The 22,278-nt window shown below is 41.6% G+C and overlaps 1 protein-coding gene across 1 annotated transcript; it reads right to left on the bottom strand.

Moving 5' to 3' along the window:
* Positions 1-4,692: 4,692 nt before the first annotated feature.
* Rcn2 (reticulocalbin 2) lies at positions 4,693-20,493 on the bottom strand. Its single transcript, XM_051156494.1, has 7 exons — positions 20,280-20,493; positions 19,801-19,906; positions 16,990-17,186; positions 9,259-9,372; positions 6,502-6,598; positions 5,320-5,462; positions 4,693-4,866 (listed from the first exon to the last, which is right to left on the bottom strand). The coding sequence occupies exons 1-7, from the start codon at positions 20,430-20,432 to the stop codon at positions 4,714-4,716; spliced, it is 963 nt and encodes a 320-aa protein (XP_051012451.1). The 5' UTR covers positions 20,433-20,493; the 3' UTR covers positions 4,693-4,713.
* Positions 20,494-22,278: the final 1,785 nt, after the last annotated feature.

Raw genomic sequence — 22,278 nt, 5'->3', positions numbered from 1 at the left:
GCAGAAATGAGGAGGTCAAGGTGAGGTCTGGCCAGAGCTGCCTCCAAGGGCCATGTCTGGGTCCATGGCGCTGCTGCAGTTGGGGTCTGTCGATGTTTGTGGCCCAAGTTACCACCAAAGGCCAAGTGGATATGTGAGGGCTGTGGTACTTAGGGGACATGCTCCTCTGAGTGGCCTGTGCTGCCACCTGAAGCCATGGGAACATCTGGGCCCATCCTGCTGCTGGGGGCCATGTCTAGGTCCCTGATCCTATGGCAGCTGGGGTCTGTGTTGATGTCCCAAGCAGATGTCCCCGATCTGAACTGCCACCTGAGGCACTGTGCTGAGCTGACCCTGACAGCGGGGAGTGGGTGGCCCTAAGGTCACGAGAGTGGGAGAATTGGTCCTGCACCTTGCATGGGCAGCACAGTTCAGCTGACCCTGGTGGCAGGAATGTAGGTGAACTGGCCCCAAGGACAGGAGAGCAGGAGAGCTGACCCTGCCCCTTGCTGGCTATGGTGTTGGGGGAGCTAGCCAAAGCAGTGTTGGAGACCTTGCCAGGGTAGTGTGGGCACAGAAGAACTGGCAGACTGGCCAACTCAGCTACCTCCAGGCTCAGATCTAGGGCTTTGAGTTGGCCCACCTCAACATCTACTTATCTATGAACTGCCGGAGCATGTGAAGTTGCTGGCCCTCCAGATCCAAAGCTGCAGGATTCCCATGACACAGGGCAACAACAGGATATCTGAGGAGGCCCAGTGAGGATCCAGGATAGATAATGCAGCAGAAGCCAGAGGCCTTGAAACAGACCAATGAACATTTGCAAGTAAAGATGTGTGGGCAAAAGGGTATACTGCAGGACACACTGGAACACACTAACACTTCCACAATGAGATATTTTTATTTAATTCTTTTCTTTTCTTTTTGGGGGAAGTAGCAAGGGTGGAAAGCAGATATAAAAGGACAGGGAGATGAGTGGGATTGGGATACATCATGTGAAATTCACACAGAATTGATAAAAAGTTTAAAAAATCAGGGTGACAGACTGATATATCAATTATCACCTTGTAACGTTTCATTAGTACACTGGTTCAATCATTATCCGTTATGTGCTAACCACTGGGCCTGGAAGACGCAACAGTGGAGACAGCAGAAGACATAGTCTAACTTGTGTTTCTTCCACTTCATCATGAGACAATCTACACTGACTTCCAGCTCAGCTTTTGTGCTGTTTTTTTTTTTTTTTTTGCCACGTGACATTTTTAAAGTTATACGTCTGTCGTGTTCTTAAGTTGGCAGGACAGCAACATAACACAATTCATTCCCACCACTTTCCTCCTTTAAGCACCTGGTGCTGCTGCTTTGCTTTGTCAGGTTGTTTGGAAGTTTAGTTCTGCTGGGATTATAAGCGGGAAGAGCTGAGGAGCAGAGACCAAAGCCTATCAACTGAAGTGTTAGTAACAGCTCAGTCACACCTCCCTACCGGTGACCCCTGATTAACTTTAATCATGTCTTATATTACTGGGATGCTCATAAAAGACAGCATTTGCATATTGTTTGCTGTAGATGAAGCAAATGAGTTCAGGTAGACCAGCAGTTTGCACGAGAGTGAGCTCTCTGCTTTCAGTGTGTCACTGGAGTAGGACCATCTCTTTTCCTGTGTTAGCAAGCAAAACTAACACCCAGAAAAATTTTTGATACTTTCTCTTCATCTGGAATCTGGTTTCAGAAAAGAAAACATCTCTGCAGAACACAGAACAAAAGCAGATTCTATTGCCTCCACCCAACCCTCTTGGTTTTTTGAGACAGGTTTCTCTGTGTAGCCTTGGCTGTCCTGGACTCGCTTTGTAGACCAGGCTGGTCTCCAACTCAGAGATCCGCCTGCCTCTGCCTCCCCGTCTGCTGGGATTACAGGCTTGTGCCACTGCACCTGGCTAAGCAGATTATTTTTTAAAGACTCACAAAAGTAAAATTAAAAGCTGTGAGAAGCTGACCATGATGTTGCACTCCTGTAATGTCAACAGGAAGCAGAGGCAAAGGATCACCCCAATGCAAGGACAGCATGTCTACACAGCAAGTCCCAGGTCAGCCGGGGCTACATGTAAGAGCTAAAAATCCCTTTAAAGTACTTCCTATAGTTCTGTAGATCCCAATGGTGGTTGTTTTCTCCTTCCTTCTTTCCTTCCTTTCTTTTTCTCCTCCTCCTCCTTCCTAAGGGAGGGAGGATTTGATGTAGCCCAGACTGGCCTGTAACTCCCTACGTAGTGAGTATAAAAACTGTATTTCTTACCCTCTTGCCTCCACTTCCCCAATTTTATGTGGTGCTAGAGATCAAAGCCAGTGTTTTGTGTATGCTAGGCAAGTACTCCCCCTACTAAACTGCACCCCCGGCCTCCTCAGTGCGGGGATTGCAGGCGTGTGCTACTACAGCCCACTGCAGCACCACCTTTAAAGACAATGGAACTATTCCTGTGCTATTACTACACAGCTACGTTACTGACATATTTACACACCAAGATGTGTTGTCATGACTCCTCTACTGTAGGGCAGGACATAGCCAGCGAGACCTGTGCAAGTGTATGTGGGAGCAAGAGGATCGATCAACAAGTTCAAGGGCAACCGGGAGAATTCTCTCAAAAAAATAAAAATAAACAAAATTTCTCTTTTGCTTTGGTAGATCTCTTTGTTTAAACGCCTATAGAATCACTTCATCAATGGGTGGATGCCCCAACTCTCTAGTCTAGCATAGTAAAGGTTTACCTCCGCTGTGGACCCACTGTGGCTGCTCTCTGTGCAGCCACTGAGCAATCAAGGAGACTCGACTCTTTGCCTTTAGTATTTGCACTGAGCCTCCCCCGCAGTGCCATGGCAGAGGAAAAGGGCTGCTCCTGGCTGGTCAGGGAGGGACAACTGCGACTTATACTCATCTGGTGTGAGCCAGTCACTGCCCACCTCTAAGAGGGCTATGAACTGCAGTCTTCTTCATGCTGAGGAGGACAGCAGAGACAGAGGAAGCCGTAACAATCACCAACATCTTAGTACCTGTGTATCCATGCTGAATGGACCATGTTAACTTCTTAACTCAGTGACAGCGCTTCTGCTAAGGGACTCAAGTTAAATCTGCGTGTGACGGTCTGACATCTGTGACACGGCTTTAGAGAATCAACTGAGAAAGAGTTAACACGCTGATAACCAGACATAAACAATGTCAGCGAGGCTGAGACGTGACAAGGTAAAGGACAACGATAACTGACTTTTTAAACTTCTATAGCTACGTGATATTGTAAGTTAAAATAAAAACCATGCACCTCAGCTACCAGGGTAAGACAGTTATCACTAAAGGTGACTTTACAGTTTTTATCTATATCCAACATTGGCAAAGGCAGGGCAGAAAAGAGCTGGGGGTCTGCTCAAATACTCATAAGGGCTTGGTGACCTGCACTGTGTGTTCTATGAAAGAATAGTAACCTAAAAAATAATAAACAGATTTCTCAACTGACTTTCCACCCATAAATAAAAGGAATGCAAGAAAAAGAAGAAGAAAAACCCCACTATCTGTAAGTCTCAAGTCCAAAAAGTTAATTTGTCACCTACTTTTCTCCATTCTAGCAAAGGTGTGCTGATTCCTGAATGTGATTAAACCAGCTGTCTGGGTGATGAGTGCTCAGTGAGCTGGTTCTCAGCCTTCATGAGTTTTAAGACTATCTCTGGGGCTCGAGGTGTTTGAAGCTCAGTAGTAGAACATTTATCTAGAATGCCAGAGGCCCTGGGCTTGACCCCTAAGACCTCAAACAAAACAAAAAGCATTATTATTAGCACCAAAACGCAAAATCACACTCAACATAAGAGCAATTGAAAATGTCTCAGGTGCACATTCAATTATAACATAATTCTTTTATTAAAAAAAAAAGGGGGGGGCAAAATAAGACTATGTACCAAGAATAATTAACAGTTTTGAGAACATTCACTACCTAAATAAAGGAATGAATAATGTTTAATATAATGAAACCCATGCTAAATTTAAGGTTTATCTGGAAAAACTAAAAAACAAACATATAGAAAGATAGGACAGTTTATTTTAGATCAATCAAAAATGAAGAGTTCTGGACAATGTCAATTTCCACTCACCATAATGCTATAGCTATACATTAAATATAATTACTATCTATACATATGCAAAAATATAAAGTTCTATTTCATACAACAAAACCCTTTTTAGAAACCATTTTAAAATTAAGTAGAACTTCTCAACATTTATGTGAGGTTTAAGTCCTTCTAACGGTTCCTTTAAAGGTTTTTAAATATAACACTAAATCTAAACACACTGTCCTTTGTCAGTTTCAAAAGAAAATCTACTCAGTACAAGAACAAAAATGGACAGCTTCACACGAGCTACTTAGATACTGTTGTTTGGACACGTCTATAGGCCTCCATTTTTTCAAGTATGGAAACAACTCAAACATCCCACAACACAGTACTGCACGGACGGAGTACTTGGGAAAGACTGGGTGGTCATGTGGCACAATATTAGCGTTTTACTCCTTCAGCATGTCTTGAAATAAATACCAAGTTTTTGTTGTTTTTCTTCTAGAAGGCAAAAAATTATAATATACATTTAGATCATCTGATGTGGTAAGACTTAAGAGTGTGAAACACAACATCAATATTTTATCATAAAAGTAAAGCTGGCAGCAGATACAAAAGGGCCCTCCTGCCCCTGGGCGCGCTCAGCAGCTAAAGCTCGTCATGGTAGAAGTAGTCGTCATGGAGCTGTCTGCCGTAATCCGTGGCTTCGCTCGTAAGGAACAAGTCTTGGTTTTCCAGGATCTCTTCCTCAGAGAGCTTTCTGTCACTGTTCAAATCCATCTCATCAATTAGATGAAGAGCCTTTAAAACAAAACACACCAAAACGGTGTCCAGACTAAGTCTTTTTAAGTAAAATGTTTACATTTTAGTGTGATTTGTCAAAACCACTTAGATACCAAGAACTCATTATTTTCTAAGTTTCTAAAAGTATTATACACCCTGTGTCTGTCGATGCTTGCTTTCTCTACGCTGGGTTCTGCATCTCTACACAGGGTCAGCGCAGGGTTAGTACGTGGGATAATCTACGACCCAGCTGTCATCCTATGGATTGTGTCCTAAGATTGGGACATGATACAATCTGAACTTCCTTGTCTCCCTGACAATATGAAAGAGTTTCATCATTTAATTCAAGGCACAACACTGTATCTTAAGTAATCCCATGTCTTCTTTCGATGGACTCAGGGTCCAGCTTCCTTTCCTACAGTAGCATAAAGTGTGGTTTGGGAACGGGGAAACAGCAATTCTAACACTCACTTCCTCTTGGGCAATGCCCTGATTATTAGGCACTACCCATGACAACAGCTCTTGGGGATCAAGCCGGCCATCATTATCCTTGTCATAGTCATTTACGAATCTGTCCTTCTCAACAAGTATCCATTCTGGATCTTCATTTGCAGCTTAATAAAAAAGCAAAAACAAAGCACAAACATATAAGAATATCACATGAAACCAGTAAGAAGTTTGGTATAGCTTTAAAATAAAGGAACTGAATTTAAGTTTACAACAAAAGGAAACCCAAGAAGCAGAACTACTTAGCAGAAAAGTACTGAAATAAGGACCAATATGTAAAGATTTCCAAAAGTGAGAGGTTAGCTAAAAGAACTGAGCTTTAAAATTGTGGCACATTTAATAAATTAATGCTTTTATTAAGTGTTGCTATATATCCTGATTTCCAGTTTTCCTACTTTTTAAGTGGTAATATTTATTTTTAATTAAAAAAGAATTTGAGACAGGGTCTCTAAGTCCAGACTAGTCTCAAACTCCCTATGCAGCTGAAGATGACTTTGGACTTCTGCTTCTCCTGCCTCCATGTCCTAGGTGCTAAGATCACAGTATGGTTTGCACAGTACTAAGACTAGAAGAAGCCAAGGGTCTCTTGTATGCTAGGCAGCACTTTGAAAACAGCTAAATGCCCAGCTCAGAGCAATGTTTTGATATATACCATGTGACAATGACTGTTTTACATGTTCCTATGCAGCAATACCTTTAATATTTAATTAATTAAAAAATTAATTAATTTAATTAAATATTTAATATTTAAGTTTCATCAGGAAAACAACTTTAAAGTGGCATTTAAAGAAGCAAACTTGTAAACAATAATTCTGGTAAAGGACAACAATGTAAAGAAAGGAAATTCTCTTTAAGATTACTTACTTCATCTAGTCTATACTGTTTGCATATTTTATGTCCCTTCTCAAGACCTATATGCAATGGCATAGCAGTTTGTTAAAAAAAAAAAAACACAACCTTCCTTCCTCTTTGAATTGACAAGGTCATTATATTTGCTAGAAAAGGAAGGAAGACATTTGAAACTATACATGGAAATATAAATGAGCACAGTAGCACGTCAGAGAAGTTCATACAGAGTGCTCACCAAGCCTGCCTCTTTCTTTAATTCCAACCCCATCCTTTCTACATTACCCTCAGGCAACTTACTTGGATCTCTCCTGTAATCGCCAAGAAATTCTTCCAAACTAACAAACCCATCACCATTTTTGTCATGTTCTTCTAAAGCCTCTTGAATGACGAACTCCTATTACACGTTCATTCAAAGAAAAGATAATTGTCACAAACAGTTCAGTCCCACCATCTTAACCAATCCTGTTGTCAAGCCTCTTCCTACACAACCATTCTGGTTGTTCGGACTTGCAGGAAAATGTTTCTAAACTCTGGAACTAGAAGCAAGAATAAACCCCCAAATTCTGAGTAATTTTAAATGCTACCTCTTTATCCTCCTGTGTTGGGAAGAGTTCTACTTCACTCCTCTACACAGCACCACACACAGGCTTGTGCTTTCTGTGCATTCTCTGCCCTCTCAAGAACGCCATCTCGGCAAATTTACTGCTCGGCAAAGAGCCACAGGAAACTAACAACTGCTGACAGACGGAGACTCAGCCTCTCCCAGGGTGAGTGCACTAACTGGCTATCCAATACAAAACCACACACACACACACACACACACACACACACACACACACACACACACAATCAACAAAAATGAACTCAGCAGGTTGCACTTACATACTTATGCATACATATACACATATATGTGACAATAATCATCAATAAAAGGAAGCTCTCAATTTGAGAGTGATGAGGAGTACGGAAGGAGTTAGAGGGAGGGGACTTGGAGGTGAGGAGAAAGAAAACGGCAGAGGGATAGTAATGTATTTTTTACTAAAAATGTATATAAGAAGCCGGGCACAGTGGCCCACGCCTGTAACCGCAGCACCCAGGGAGGCAGAGGCAGGCGGATCTCTCAGAGTTCAAGGCCAGCCTGCTCTACAAAGTGAGTCCAGGACAGCCAAAGCTACACAGAAAAACTCTGTCTCAAAACATAAAAATAAATAAAAAATAAAAAAAATTCCAGGATGGAGAGATGGCTCAGCAGTTAAAAGCACTGTCTGCTCTTCCAGAGAGCCTGACTTCAATTCCCAAAAACCACATAGTGGCTCACAACCATCTATCTATACTGAGATCTGATGCCCTCTTCTGGCATGCAGGTCTAATGTAGATAGATAACTTTTCTTAATTACAATCAAAATGATAATTCTTGCATTCAAGAAATATCCTTGGGCAACAGCAAATTTATTTTTAATAATGTTTCCATACTTTAAAAGAATTTTTAGAACTACATGAATTAAAGTATTTCAAAGGTAGGTTTGGTGGAGCAGGCCTGCATGAGGCAGGAAGATCAAAAGTTCAAGGCCTGCCCACACTCCACAATGAGTTCAAGGCCAGTTTACATAACTTCTAAGGACCAGGTCAGTATGCAAAAGTCTAAGTTCAATTCCCAGTACCACAAAAATAAAACAGAACAAATCTTTCAAATTAAATTCTTACTTGAATCCACAGTGAAAATCCCTTAACTGGTCCTGTATCCCTGCCTTTTCCTATAGCCGACATACCCTTTCGAGGGGGAAAAGGCCATACAAAAGCAAGCAAGGGAAGCAGGAGTCAATGACGCTGCTCTCAACGAGCTCCACACCATGACGGCACGCCTCACATGCTGCCTGCCATCAGCTCCACCGCAACACAGAAAGCACAACCACTCCATCTGTGACACATCACAGGTGGCTTTTATCACTTTCACACAAAATGAAGACTTCAGGGTTCTCTCTATCTCATAACACTTGGAAATCAACCTTCTTGATATTGCTATTACAAGGTCTTCAAAATGTTGATGAAGTCTACTCCGTGCCCTTGCCAGGCTCCTATTACATAATGCCTACTATTTAGCTGCTTTCACTAGCTCTCTCCATCTCCAGTCAACTGTTCCTTGTTCTCTAAGAAGTCAAGGTCCAGAAGCCTCTGCCTGCTTTTCTAGAACTCAATTAGCTGGGCCCCACTTAGCTTTGGCATTTAAATCACACCTAGCACTGGCCCTAAACTAGGTCATCTCCTCTGCGCCAATGAGAAATTAGAAACTTCACAATGACGAGCAAAGTGGCACTAACTGGCCTTGCTGCTGAGCTATGGAGGAAATGTGCCTGCTTGTTATTCAAGACAGCAGATTCTGGTCATTGCCCACTCAACAGAAGCTACACCTCACTCCATAAAATACCCAGGAAATAAAGCCACACAGCTGGAGGCTCTGCCACACTGCAGACCTCAGTACACATGTACTCAACCAGGGTTACAATAATTAATATTTGTGGTGCTGGGGACTGCAGCCTTGTCCAGGCTACTGAGCGACACTCCTGGACCAAGTTCTTTTAGGTACTTGGGATAAGAGGACTTATTAAGTAAAACATTGCAAGAATATCTCAGCACCACCCCCACCCTATGAAAACCAATCGGAATGTGATCTATTTTTCTAGACCAAAAGTTCTCGTAAGTGATGCTATAAGCTACATCAGAACTCTAGTGATACTGACATCCAAGACCTAGAAAAATGTCTGAAAACTACAAAAGGGACGAGAAAGGCCTTGATGATACTGGTTCTGACAAAAGAGGTAGCCAGAAGAGGACTGCTGCATGTATACAGACTAAAAACAAAACCCTGCACTTTCTCTGCCCCCTGTAAACCACCTCACCATCCCTGGAAACCCCTCTTAGCACTCCTAATCTTATGTGGGAGAATATTTGAACATTTTGAACTTGTGTGTCCCTAAATTCTGTTTCACAAGTCATTTAAAACACATGGCATGTAGGTTTCAGCCCCTCAATCATTCTGCTGAGCTTGTTCCTTACCGTCATATAGTCAACTTCTTCAGGGTGCTCAAACGCAATGAACCCCTCCAGAGTCAGTCCAGGGCCGGAACCCTGGTTAGCTTTTTCAAATCGCTTCTTATCCTTTAAATGAAGCTTTGAAACAAACACACACCAAATTTAAGAATCTCGGTACCTTATCAGCAATAAAAACCATTTAGAGAAATATATATACGAGATTTAAAGCACATTTTCATACATTATCTCATCTATCTTTACAATAGCCTTTGAAAGCTGGTGAAACTAATCAGATATCCACGCAAGGCACCATAGAGACAGAAGCACCACAGTCACTTACTAACTGTACATTCAGGGCTAACTACTTAATCTCTTTGGTTTCATCTATAAATCCCAGCAAAAGTTGCTACTAAGAAACTGGCGTGACAGTTGTTAGCATGTAACCCAAACAGTAACCCTGAAGTGTACTGAATGCATTACAAGTGTTACCCAGGGGTGGTGTGGTGGCACGCACCCAGAATCTCAGCACTCCAGACACTAAGGCAGGAAAATCAAGACTCTGAGGCAAGTCTATGTTAAACAGCCAGACCGTGTCTCAAAATAAACAGAATAACTAAGATTAAATGGTTTAATAAAGTCCACAGATCTCATTAATTACCAGTAATTCTGGAATACTTCCAAAACAACAAATTTAAGACAACCAATTGTGGATTTTTTAAAAAAAGATTTATTTATTTTATATATATGAGTGCTCTATCTGCCTGCACCTGCAGGCCAGAAGAGGGCATCAGATCACATTATAGATGGTTGTGAGCCACCAGGTGGTTGCTGGGACTTGAACTCAGGACCTCTGGAAGAGTAGCCCATGCCCTTAACCAGAGCCATCTCTCCAGCCGAACCACTTGTATCTTGGTAGAGCGTTTTAAAATTGATTCTGATTCTCTAAATGATTTCTCAAAAGTATGTTAACATCACTTGGGAGGCCGAGGCAGGTGATCTCTAGGAGTTCAATGTTAGCCTATGAGATCCAGAGTAGCCAAAGCTACACAGGGTGAAACTGTTAAAAAAAAAAAAAAAAGAAAAGAAAAGAAAAAAAAAAAAAAGAGAGAACCACAAACAAACAAAAATATGTTAACATGTTTCAGGAACATGGTTGATTATTTGAGAAATGCATCTTCTCAGTCGTACTGGCGCGTGCAGGCCTAGCCTCAGTGGCTCCTCATTCTGCCCACTGGGTATGCTCAGAAGTAAGCAGTCTGTTAGCTTAAGAGGGTCTCATTTTGAAGGCTACAGAAACTTTTATTTTCCTTTTAAAAGTATGTTTAAGTACAGAAATTATTCAGCAGTTACTAAGGACAAAGGAACTTTTAATAAAATGTTCAAAGATAGTTCTGTAACAAACAGCTATGAAAGCCATTAATACGATACTGCTAACATCACATATTTTTTTATTTTTAATATTTCTGAGAATAGCCATCTGTTCTAAAAAACTTGCATGTAATAATATCTTTTAAAACATAATAACAAACGTTTTTAGCAAGTTTTAATTTGTGTTTCACCACTGTTAATTTTCTTTCAGAATAGCTTAGTCAGCAGTCATTAACTTACATAGTAAGTATGTTACTGACACCCAGCAGAGGCTCATGCCTCCCCTAAAGAATTTGGCTTTTAAACATCTAGACTCCACAGGCAGCCACATTCTGTCAATTATAACAGAAAAAATTAATTTGTTTCTAATAGCTGCATTTACATTGCATAACTTTAAATACCTGAGATCAAGTAACTAATATTTAACATTTAGGTGCAACATGGAAAAAGCAGATAAACAAGAATCTGAGGTCCTGTGGAGAGCCAGCAAAATCTTTTTGAATAAACAACTGTTCAGCCGGGTGTGGTGGTGCACGCCTTTAATCCCAGCACTCAGGAGGCAGAGGCAGGCGGATCGCTGTGAGTTCGAGGCCAGCCTGGTCTACAAAGTGAGTCCAGGACGGCCAAGGCTACACAGAGAAACGACTGTTCAAAATGCCAACAGTTTAGATTTCCTTATGAAAGAGCCCTTCGATTTGGAGCATAAAAAAAAAAAAAAGTCCATGTTTTAGCAGCGTGAGCTAACTTTGGCCAGTGTGCCTATGGGAAGAAAAGCTCTCTTTCAACATGCTCAAAGAGGTAGGCAGAGAAGAAACAGGAAGGAGGGAGACGCAGAAGAGCTCGGGCAAGTGCCTTTTTCGTAGGGATGGTGTCACATCCGTGTCATCCCAGCACTTGGGAGGCGGAGGCAGGAGGCTCACAAGTTGAAGAGCAGCCCAAGTTATACAGCCAGATTCTGTCCCTGAGGCTCAGGGGTGACGAGCACTAGCTGCTCTTCTAGATCCCCAGCACCCCAGGACACTTAACTCCAGGTCCCAGGGGATCCAATGTCCTCTTCAGACATACATGTGAGCAAAACACCCTTACACACATAAATAGCTGGTTTTTTGTTTTGTTTTGTTTTGTTTTCTGAGACAGAGTTTGTTACACAGAGGCCTGGCTGTCTCTTTGTAGACCAGGTTGGACTTGAACTCACAGAGATCCACTTGCCTCTGCCTCCTGAGTGCTGGGACTAAAGGTGTGCACCGCCACGCCCAGATCCATAAAAAAATCATTAAGTCTCTCTCTCAAAAAGGTGCCTCATATTAAAGAAGTCAATATATTTTTGAATTGTAAAGTAAAAAACAATAATGAAAGTTACACACACACACACACACACACACACACACACACACACACAAAATTAACCGTTTTAAAAAAATAAATTTCTTATATTCTACAAGAGCAGTGGTTCTCAACCTGTGGGGTTGTGATCCCTTTCAGTTTGAGTGACCTTTCACAGAGGTTGCATATTTATATTACAACTCACAATAGTAACAAAATTACAGTTATGAAGTAGCAATGAAATAATTTTATGGTTGGGTCACCACAGCATGAGGAACTAATTGTATTAAGGGCTCATAACATTAGGAAGGTGGAGAACCACTGCAGAGAGGACAGAATACAGTAATAAAAAGAAAACTATATTAATCATTTATTTTTATACAGAAATTTGTGAAGAACAAAACTGAGTATTTTTTTGTAAACAAGTGTTATTTTACATGAGGAAATATATAACCTATGATCCTAAAAGTCTAGGTCTTTACAATAAGTATGCAACGATTATATCTTACCTAACTAAATGTTGCTTATACATTTTCAGCAAAATACTTAACTTTTGTAAGGTAGCTCTCCAAACTCCAATCACCCTGCTTAAAGGTCTAACTTGTATTCCTCAAACTATTCAGAAAATCTTTTCAGACATTTCACAATGTAAAAAGGTATTTACTCCAACTTGTCTATATTCTTTATATAGCAACTTATCAAAAATAAGATTGAGGTTTAATTTGATTTTAGTTTTCTACTAGATTTCATTATAGAGAATTTTATCTTATTCAGATATCTGCTTTTTATGAGTTCTTTAGTCTTGACTGATTTTCAGTTGGTAACTCTGGAACTGGCTCATTGTTCATCCTTTATATTTTATCTTTTGAGGTAGGGTCTCACTGTGTAGCCTTGGCTGGCCTGGAACTCACAGGGATCTGCCTGCCTCCACCTCTTGAGTGTTGGGATTACAGGCATATGTAATTCAAGACTTTTTATATTTTGGAGACTAGTGTACTCTGTCTGGGTTTATCTTTATATTCTATATCAATTTAAAAAGTTATAAACCATCAAATCCTAAAAAAAGGATGATTAGGACTTCAAAAAGACATATTCCTAGTCAAATAATAGTCAATAGGATCTCTGTTGGCTAGTGTTTGTTTGGGAGGCTATATCATTTCTGTTAGGATACTAAGATCCATTTAACTCATCCTTTTAAAATATATTTATTAACAAATATTTATTTGTGTGTGTGTGTTTGTGTGTGTGCATGCATGTGTGAGCTCACGCGCCTGTGAATTTATGTACACCACATTAGAGCTGGAGCCCTCAGAGGCCAGAAGAGGTCATACAATCACTTGGAACTGGAGTTACAAAGCTATGTGGATGCTGGGAACTCATCTCAGGCCCTCTGAAAAAGCAGTAAATGCTCTTAACTTCTGAGCCATCTCTCCAGCCCCTAACTCATCCTTACAGCAATATGCACTGAGCGTTTGATGGGGAGTATAGCATCTGGACAAGACACCTTAAAAAGGACTGTTTGTATTTTCTGTAAATGAGTGATATACCTTTTAAAACAAAGACTCTAATGTCAGCATCATCTGTCTTAAATGAAATTCCTTCTCAAGAATACAGAAACACACACACACTTTCTGTGTGTGTTCATGTATGCGGGTGCTTGTGCACATGGATACACACTTCATTAGTGAAACAGTAACTCTTTGGAGTGGTAAAAAGAAGTTGGAGAGGAGTAAAGGTAGGAAACACACTGGAAATTACAACCTAACTAGGAATTTTAAAATACTGTACTTAATGTTTCTGTTATTCCCTAGCAGGAAGGTCATAGAGCAGATCGTGGTTTGTGAAGAGTCCCAGAATTCCAGTGGGCTTAGGAGAACTCTTATTAAACCTCATCAACGTTTGTTTCCTCCTTAGCACCATCTGGGATGGAAAGAGTGACCTACTGTCCCTTTAGGCTGCTGGAAAATAAAGATTCAAATAAGGAAAAGGGGAACAAAGTATATTTCCTCCTACAAATTAAATCCTATGTAATCTAAAGCTGATGTAGTGAACAAATGCCTAATTCTTTTCATTAAATATAGACTTCTATGAACTGTACATGTTTCTTCTGTTTATGAGACAGAGAGTCTTTTCCGTTAAATTAAAAAAGTATGTATAAGGGTATTTTGTTTGTTTGTATGCCTGATATCCACAGAAGCCAGAAAGGGGCATCAGATCCCTGGGACTGAAGCTACAGAAGTCTGTAAATGTCCACGTGGGTGCTCTGGAAGAACAGCCAGTGATCTTAACAATTAAGGCATCTCTCAGCTCTTCATTACATTTTTAAACATTATTTATTCATTTTGGGGGATGGTGGTGACAATCAGTTCTCTTCATCACCATGTGGATCTCGGAGATTAAACTCAGGTCTTAGGTCCTGGCAGCAAGCACCATTATCCACTGCTCCATCTCACTGGTCAAAGACAGTCATGTCTCAAACGAGACAGTCTTGCTTCCACCTCCAAGTACTGCTCCTTTTAGAGTATTCTTTCAGCTGGAAATTAACCACTCATCATTCCAACAGCTGCTGTGTATTGTTACGCCATGCTATTGTTATCCTCAGCAGGGATTATCCCATTTTTGGAGATGAGGAAATCGAGGTAAGGGAGATTTAGCAACTGTTAAGTGGTAGAGCTGGGTGTGAAGCCAGGCAGACTGGCTTGTAGGCTGGAACCCTTCACTGCACACTGGTGACATTTGGACAGCTTTAAGAGTAATTATTAGGCCAGGGACAGTGGCACACTCTTTTAGTCCCAGAGGCAGAGACAAGTGGATCTCTGTGAGTTTGAGGAAAGTGGGCTACATGGATAGTTCTGTCTCAAAAGAACCAAACACCAAACTGAAAAAGAATAATCATTAGCAGACAACTAAGAAGCTGGAGTTAATGACAGCCTATACAGTTCACGTGGCCAGTAAATCTCTAATATAAATACTGTGTATAATGATAAATGATGACCATTATAGAAATTAAGAGGTATACATGCAAATGAAGCAGAAAGGCTTAAATGATTTCCAAGTGGGCCAAATCATTACAGCTAAGTATTTGCTTTAATTTTATTCTTTCTATATTAAAAAATATTTTAAAATGCTTTTGAAATATTAATTTCTCAAACATATAGTTATTTATATTGATAAACTTTTGGCTTAACAAAATTCCCAGAAGTCTTGAAAAATTCTTCCTGAAGCCAAAATAAAAATAGCTCTTCTTGTTTGGCAAAGGTGGCACACACCTTTAATCCCACAACTTGTAAGGCGGATCTCTGAGTTCAAGGCCAGCCTGGTCTACAGAGTGAATTCCAGGATAGCCTGGGTACACAGAAAAACCCTGTCTTGAAAATAAGCAAACAAGAAAAGTTTTCTCATGTTTGCTTAAGCTGTTTATTTGCTTAAACGAAATCAAAACTCAATATTCAACAGGCTATTATACTAGAGCTTCAGAAATGAGTTATAAACTACACTGTGGTACCTTTAAAAACTAAAAGCAGGGGTAATCCAATAATTTCATTTCTGAGAATGTACTCAAGATAATCAAAACCAAGATCTAAAAGACAGATTTGCATATCACATTCATTATAGGATTCAAAAAAGGAGGACATGAAGTTGGGACAAGACATAGATGGATGCAATCAAAATACACTGTATACATGTATGAAAATTTCAAAGAATAAGAAAAAAGAAAAGAAAAGGAAGAATCCAAGAAGACAAACAAAATTTGGCAGACAGGCAGACAGGCAGACAGACAGAGACAGATACAGACACCACAGACATATTTGGGTTTTTGTTTGTTTGGCTGGTTGGTTGGTTGGTTGGGTTTTTGTTTGTTTGGTTTGGTTTGGTTTGGTTTTTGTTTTCTAGATAGGATTTCCCTGTATAGCCCAGGCCGTCCTAGAACTCACTCTGTAGACCAGGCTGGCCTTGAACTCAGAGATCTTCCTGCCTCGGCCTCCCAAGTGCTGGGATTAAAGACATATACCACCCCTGCCTGGCAGATATTTGGTTTTTTTAGACCACATCCTTTCTAGGCAGAAAATTTTGGCACACAATAAAACACCGACAAACTTTGAGGACATTAAGTTAAGGGAAATAAGGCAGTCATAAAAAAGACAAACATGATTATCCTTACATGGAACAGATAAATTTATAGATGGCAGAGTGGTAGGGGTATAAATGGGGAGTTATTGTTTAATGGGTACTAAATTCAGTTTTGCAAAATAAAAAGTTTGACCAGCTGGTTGAACAAGTTCCATATAATAGACACTACTGGAACCTCTTTAAAATGGTTGAGGTGGGCGTGGGATACAGGTCATAGCGAAGTTCTTGTGTAGCATGCACAGCACCCTGGCCTCAATCTCCAATACCATTAAAAAAAGTATTTTAAAAACATGGTTTATGTAAGGGGAGATGGCTCAGTGGATACAGGGCTTGCCATGCTAGTATGAGGACCTGGGTTCAGATCCCTAGCCCCCCATACAGCAGGACATGATGGTGTGAAGTGGGACATGATCAAGGCAGGGACAGTGCAACCTGAGCAGCTCGAGAGCAGCTACCCTGGAATATACGGTATCTCAAACAAGGTGCAAGGTGAAGACTCAACCAAGGCTGCTCTCTCACCTCCACAAGTGCCCAAACAGGGATATACACACAACAAAAATAAGCAAGATGGTGGAGAAATGTTGTAGTTACTTTGCTACAATTAAGCTTTTATTTCATATCTTGTAAAAGATGGAAATACCCTATAAGATATATAAATATAAAGCTGATTGTTAATTTATTTTTTTAAAATGAGATATATATTAGTATCACCAAAATGTACTTGAGGAACAACTCTGGAAATGAGGACAAATTCATGAGCAGGGGAACAGATGCAGGGATAATTTAGGTCTAGAGTTAAGAGTCCTACATCTGGCTAAAAGGAAACCATCAAATCACCACTGAAGTGGAGCTGGTGACTGCCCATGAGAAGGCAGCAGTCTAGGACCTCTGGCCTCTCGTGCTTACGCACACAGAGGAACAGCTTGGACTCACCTGCCTGAAAGACTCTTCCTCTGTGTCATCCAGAGCAGTGTTCTCATCAAAGTCAATCACGCGGTCATACATCTGAATGTTGTACTCATCCCATGTCACAATGCCGTCACTGTTCTTATCATACTCAACAAACTGCTGCTTGGCCTCTTGCATAGCATAATGCTTAAAAGACATCTGAATCCACTGACTGAGTTCACCTACGAGAATTTCCCAGAACACAAGAACGTTCACAAGAATTCTGACCCAAGTGAAGATTTCTAACATAAAAACAAACAAAAACATAACTTCAATGTTTGCAAAGCCTGAAAACTGGCCTAATAGTATTGATAAGGATGAGGTCGGGTGAGCTTACAAAGTCTAAGAATGTTGGAATTACCATATGTCTTTTAAGAAGCATAGATATTTGAATGGCTATTTGTCTTACTATGCATTAGAAAAAAGTTTTGTTATTTATAAAAGGTTTAACTTTTCCTTTAACTTATGAGTTGAATCAAAAATATGTATTCATATATATAAACATACACACACATAGTATGTGCTTTTTGTTTGTTTGTTTTTAGATAAGGCTTTGCTATGTGTGTGGATTGGCTTAGACCTTACTACATAGACCAGGCTGGCCTCAGAGAATCCCCCTGCCTTCCAAATGCTGGGATTGATTACATTTGGGTACATCAAATTGTAATCAAAAGATATGTTAGTAGACATGGCTTAAATTGTAAACAGGTATTCAAGGCCCCAAAAGCAGAGAAATGCTGTATTGATATAGTCCCTTTAAACATCATAGTCACGTGGAAGAAATTTTAGCAAAGTACCAATGGTAACTTCTGCCTTTCTTGTATCACTTTCTGTCTTATCTTGTACCTGAAGGCATGGGGAACAAGTTCTTAAATTTCAAGTGTCTATTTTCAGATAAGCTTTTAAAAATATCTTTATAGAGGCAATTATCATTACACTGCATTAGAGGAAATAGGCGAGGAGGTTACAATGAGTATTTGCATTAAGAGCGTGACTGTATAGCACTTGGTTTAAAGGTAATGTACAGCTAGGCTTAAAGGCTGCTGCTCCTCTGCTGGCTCGTAAGGGCTCAGGTATATACACCTGCAAAGATGGTTTCTACCTTCCACTCCACAACCCTCGTATTTATTATCTAACTATACATTGAACAAACTTTTTGTTGTTCTTGTTTTGTTTTTGTTTTTTGAGACAGAGTTTGTCTGTGTAACAGCCCTGGCTGTCCTGGACTTGCTTTGTAGACCAGGCTGGTATTGAACTCAGAGAACCGCCTGCCTCTGCCTTCCCAGTGCTGGGATTAAAGGCGTGCGCCACTACCGCCCAGCTAACAAACTTATAATCATCATTATTTCAGTTAATGAAACTGAGGTTCAGAAAGGCCGAAGGTTTCATAGCTAAGAGTCTAGACTCTAACTTAACTTTTTGGCTTCAGTGCTTTAACTATGGTGTTTTGTAAGCACTTAAGAACTTCTATTTCTTAAAGATGTGGGTCTCTCACCATTCCTTAAGCGGGTCTGAACTCCTTGCCTTAAGCTTGTCTCTGGGCCCGGCCTTAGACTCCCAACCCTGCCCCTCAAAACGCCAATCAGTGAAGTTCTGCTAAGGGTCCTCAAGTGGCTTGTGCATCCTTAATCACTATGAGTCTTTCTTCAACCTTACAGGATTTAGTGTAGCACAGTAGAAAACAGAACGCAACTAGGACCAGAACCGCAGGCTCTCATTTCAGCCTGGTCCTAAATGATAGTTTAACTTTCAAGCTCTTGTTTTCTCGGAAGGACCCAGACTATTTAAACACATCTAGATCCCAACAAGTACCACAGTCTTCCAGTTTGTCTACTCTGGGGTAACCAAAGTCAGACCTGTATCCTTCTGTTTGTTTAGAGGTTTCATCATTGTTTAACAGGAGCAAACCCGAGGGCACAGATGCGACCGCTTTACCGACGGCACACACTGTAGTTCCCCTCTCCTGTACCTTCATTAGCCGGATGCTGAACAACATTTGAACGAGAGACACCGCAAAGAGCTTGTTGTCAACAAAAGAGCAACCTGGAATACCGATAGGGTTCACTTGAATCAAATGGGGAGGGGAAATTTGCTAGCAATTTATCTAGAACATTCTTTTATAGTCTGTACATTCCATTTCTGCCTAACAACCCTCCTAAGAGCACTCTTTTGTTGTTTGTTTTGAACTGAGGACATTCAAACCAAAGTAAGACTAAGAGCTGAATTCTACTCCTAGGTTTTCCATTTGTTAGAAAACAAGGTCTCGCCCTCTGTGCTTCATGCTCTTCGTCTCTATGAAGAGGAGGGTAAGATGGTTCTAAGGCCCCATCAGCACCGACATTTTTTTAAATGTTGCAATAAATATAATCTACATGCAATAGGATGTTTCCTATTTGTTTATTCTTATAACAAACTAATAAAAGCAGATTCCTAAAATTCTACGTACCCAAGGAGCGCTGTATCACGTGATGTGCTAAGAAGGGTTTGGGCAAATGGCTCTGAAATGAATACTATGGACAATGAGAAAAGTAATGTTAGGAAGTGGACGTCTCAAGGCATAACTGGGAAACTTATCCCATTATGGTCGGTAATGCCTACACACCACTGGACAAAGCACTGACTATACTCGGGTAGCCCACCTTCCAGGCGTTAAGACCTATTTTCCCGTATCACACGACTTTTAGCTTGCTGGAACACTAGCAATCTCCTAGCATTAAACAGACAACAGTTTTTAAATGTGTGTTAATCCCCTACAAAGGGGTTTCTCCATGGTTGGTGGTGCAAAGCAGTCCTTACTTTCAGTGAGAAAGCCATCAGAGTCCGAGTCAATTTTCTTTATGATCGACTGCAGCCGTCTTTGCTGCTCTTCGTGGCCAAGTTTAACATACTCATCGACGTCTTCCTTCGGGGAGGGAAATCATACGCAGGAGAATCAAGCATTACAATCAGTGGGGCGTAATGGTGGAGGGAAATAGGGCCATACCACATACCTCATTTGCCCCAAAGGCTTCAGGATGACCCACACTCCTCTTAAATATGTCCCCCTACCACCCTAAGTGATCCTGTCCCTAGTTCCAGGAATAGAAAGGATCTAGCTCTGGGGCTGCAACAGTCCCACCAACATTTCAGGCCTCAGGGTCCCCCCGGAGAGCGCAAATGGAGTCTCGCCCGGCCCTCATTGTCAGGCCGCCCCTGCCAAGGCCTCGCCTGGTCGCCCCGCTTTGTCACAGGACAAAGCCCGTGGCGGTGCGGGAACCCCGCCTGGGCATCCTCACCTGGACGCCGAGCAGCGCCTCGCGGTCGTAGTCCGCCCGGTGCTCGCCCTGCGGGTAATGCAGCTCCTCCGCCTTGCTGGCGCCGGCCACCGCGGCGTACAGCAGCAGCAGCAGGAGCAGTCCCAGAGCCCCGGGCCTTGGGCCCAGCCGCATCGTGCCCTCCCGGCGAGGACGCGGAAAGCCGCGAGGAGAAGGGAGGCAGGCGGAGTTCGGGCTTGGCAGCCTTGCTTCGCAGGCCGCCACAGAGGGGCGGCGCTGCGGGTGGGGGGCAGGGGGAGTCGGCGGCGGGGGCGGCGGCCCTGCCTCACCACTACTAAGCTCAAGTCCGGCGACTACTGCGTTGCGGAGGCCCGCCAGGCCCCACCTTATATGGCCGCGGGGGCCGGGGCGGGTCCGAAGCGCCATGGCTGTCTCTGATTGGGCCGTGCTGCCCTGGGGGCGGGACCTCGTTCGTAGCCTTCTACTAGAGCCCGCAGTCAAGCCAGCTGCTGCAGCTTGGAGACCCCCGGGGCCTCTTTACCTTTGCCGCCATACCTTGGGAACATAGTCTCAATTCACTGGCACTTTGCCTTTTCCTTTCAGTCTCGTTCCCGGCAGGAAATTCCCTGGCCGCTCTGTGGGTGTCTCCTGGCTTCCATCAATCAGAGAGAGAGCGAGAGCCTGGAGATTTTGGTGAAAAACAACACAGTATTGTATCTCAAAAAACCTTTGCACCGAGGAACCAGCAATATCCATTTCCCACAGGCCTCAGTGTGTTTTACTTAACTTCGCCACAGCAGGAAGTACAGTATCGGGAATTGCAACCAGATGTTTGCATCTGATGTTCAATTTATATGACCTGGTTAAATTATTTGGGCCCTTAAAATCCTGTTTGAGCTTTTATAAAATAGGCTTTTTCTTTCTTTCTTTCTTTCTTTCTTTCTTTCTTTCTTTCTTTCTTTCTTAAGAGACTGTTTTAAATAGTTGTATAGAGCGAATTAAATAGTGTAATGCCTTTAAAACAGTAGCTGGTATATACTGTGAAACGTTCTGTAAATGTATGCTTTCATCCATGGGGAAAGAAAAACAAAGGATAGTTGTACAGAAAAACAGCTCACTAACTGGTTTTACGGACAAATGCGTACACACATTTCTTTTTCCATATCTGCTTCAGGTTTATGTAGTTTGTCCACCCCAGCCTGTGTACAGTAAGCACAGAGACATTATATTGTACTGTTTTGCTTACACATCTTTTCATAGGAAGGAAAGGCTTTTTTTTTTTCTTTAAGGGGGTTGTCTTTCACTTCTCACAGGCATTGGATTAGGAGCAGGAATCCTGTGTAGGCATGAATTACAGAAGTTTTTTGGGTCAGACTGGAATCTTACCATTCATCACTCAAAGGTTTTCAGAGCGAAGATAATTACCAGTGTAGAGCAGCATTTTAAATACCAGAGGTAATACAGGCAGCCCTTCAGATTTATTTCAGTTCTGGGTTTTGAAGTAGTCTGAAAAATAAGATAATCTCATTTCATGTAAGGAGCTCAGTTTTGGACAAATTATTCTCAAGTAAAAGGTAAATTCTGAGACGCTTTGGACTGATTTGATCACAATGGATTGGTTAGGTTCTTTTACATTTAAGGCCCACCCCCAGATGGGGATGTAGAGGCACAAAGAAGCTATTAGGATTTAAACTGTCCATGAAGTGTCAATATACATGAACATTAGAAAACATAGGTGTGTGGCGGGGCCGGGGGGAGGGGCGGGGGGAGTGTATGCGTTTGTTGTTTTGTGGTTTTTGTTTTTTGTTTTTGTTTGTTTGTTTGTTTTTTTAGCTATTTTCTTTCCTATGAACTATTCTTCCCCCTCAAGTGTAGGAAAGATCTTATTTTGAGATTTCTGGGTACCAAACAGCACTGCAAGGCTTCAGGAGCGCTCATTCCCAACTCCGATGCACAGTTCTATGGCTGTGTGCACTTCTGGATGAAAACTCTCAGGCTTTGCTTTCATCAGTGTTTTAGA

Source organism: Acomys russatus, chromosome 14 (assembly GCF_903995435.1).
Source record: "Acomys russatus chromosome 14, mAcoRus1.1, whole genome shotgun sequence".
NCBI classification, from domain to species: domain Eukaryota; kingdom Metazoa; phylum Chordata; class Mammalia; order Rodentia; family Muridae; genus Acomys; species Acomys russatus.
Note: the sequence above shows the minus strand (reverse complement) of the source record. Positions and strands in the feature narration are given on the sequence as shown.

Bases quoted from the DNA above. Each gene is read 5' to 3' on its own strand.
- Rcn2 (XM_051156494.1), bottom strand. From the start codon at position 20,432: ATGCGGCTGGGCCCAAGGCCCGGGGCTCTGGGACTGCTCCTGCTGCTG. The intron at 17,187-19,800 runs GTAAGGACTGCT...AAATTCTCGTAG, and splicing joins TGATGGCTTTCTCACTGAAA to GTGAACTCAGTCAGTGGATT. The intron at 5,463-6,501 runs GTAAGTTGCCTG...TTTTTTATTAAG, and splicing joins CGATTACAGGAGAGATCCAA to CTGCAAATGAAGATCCAGAA.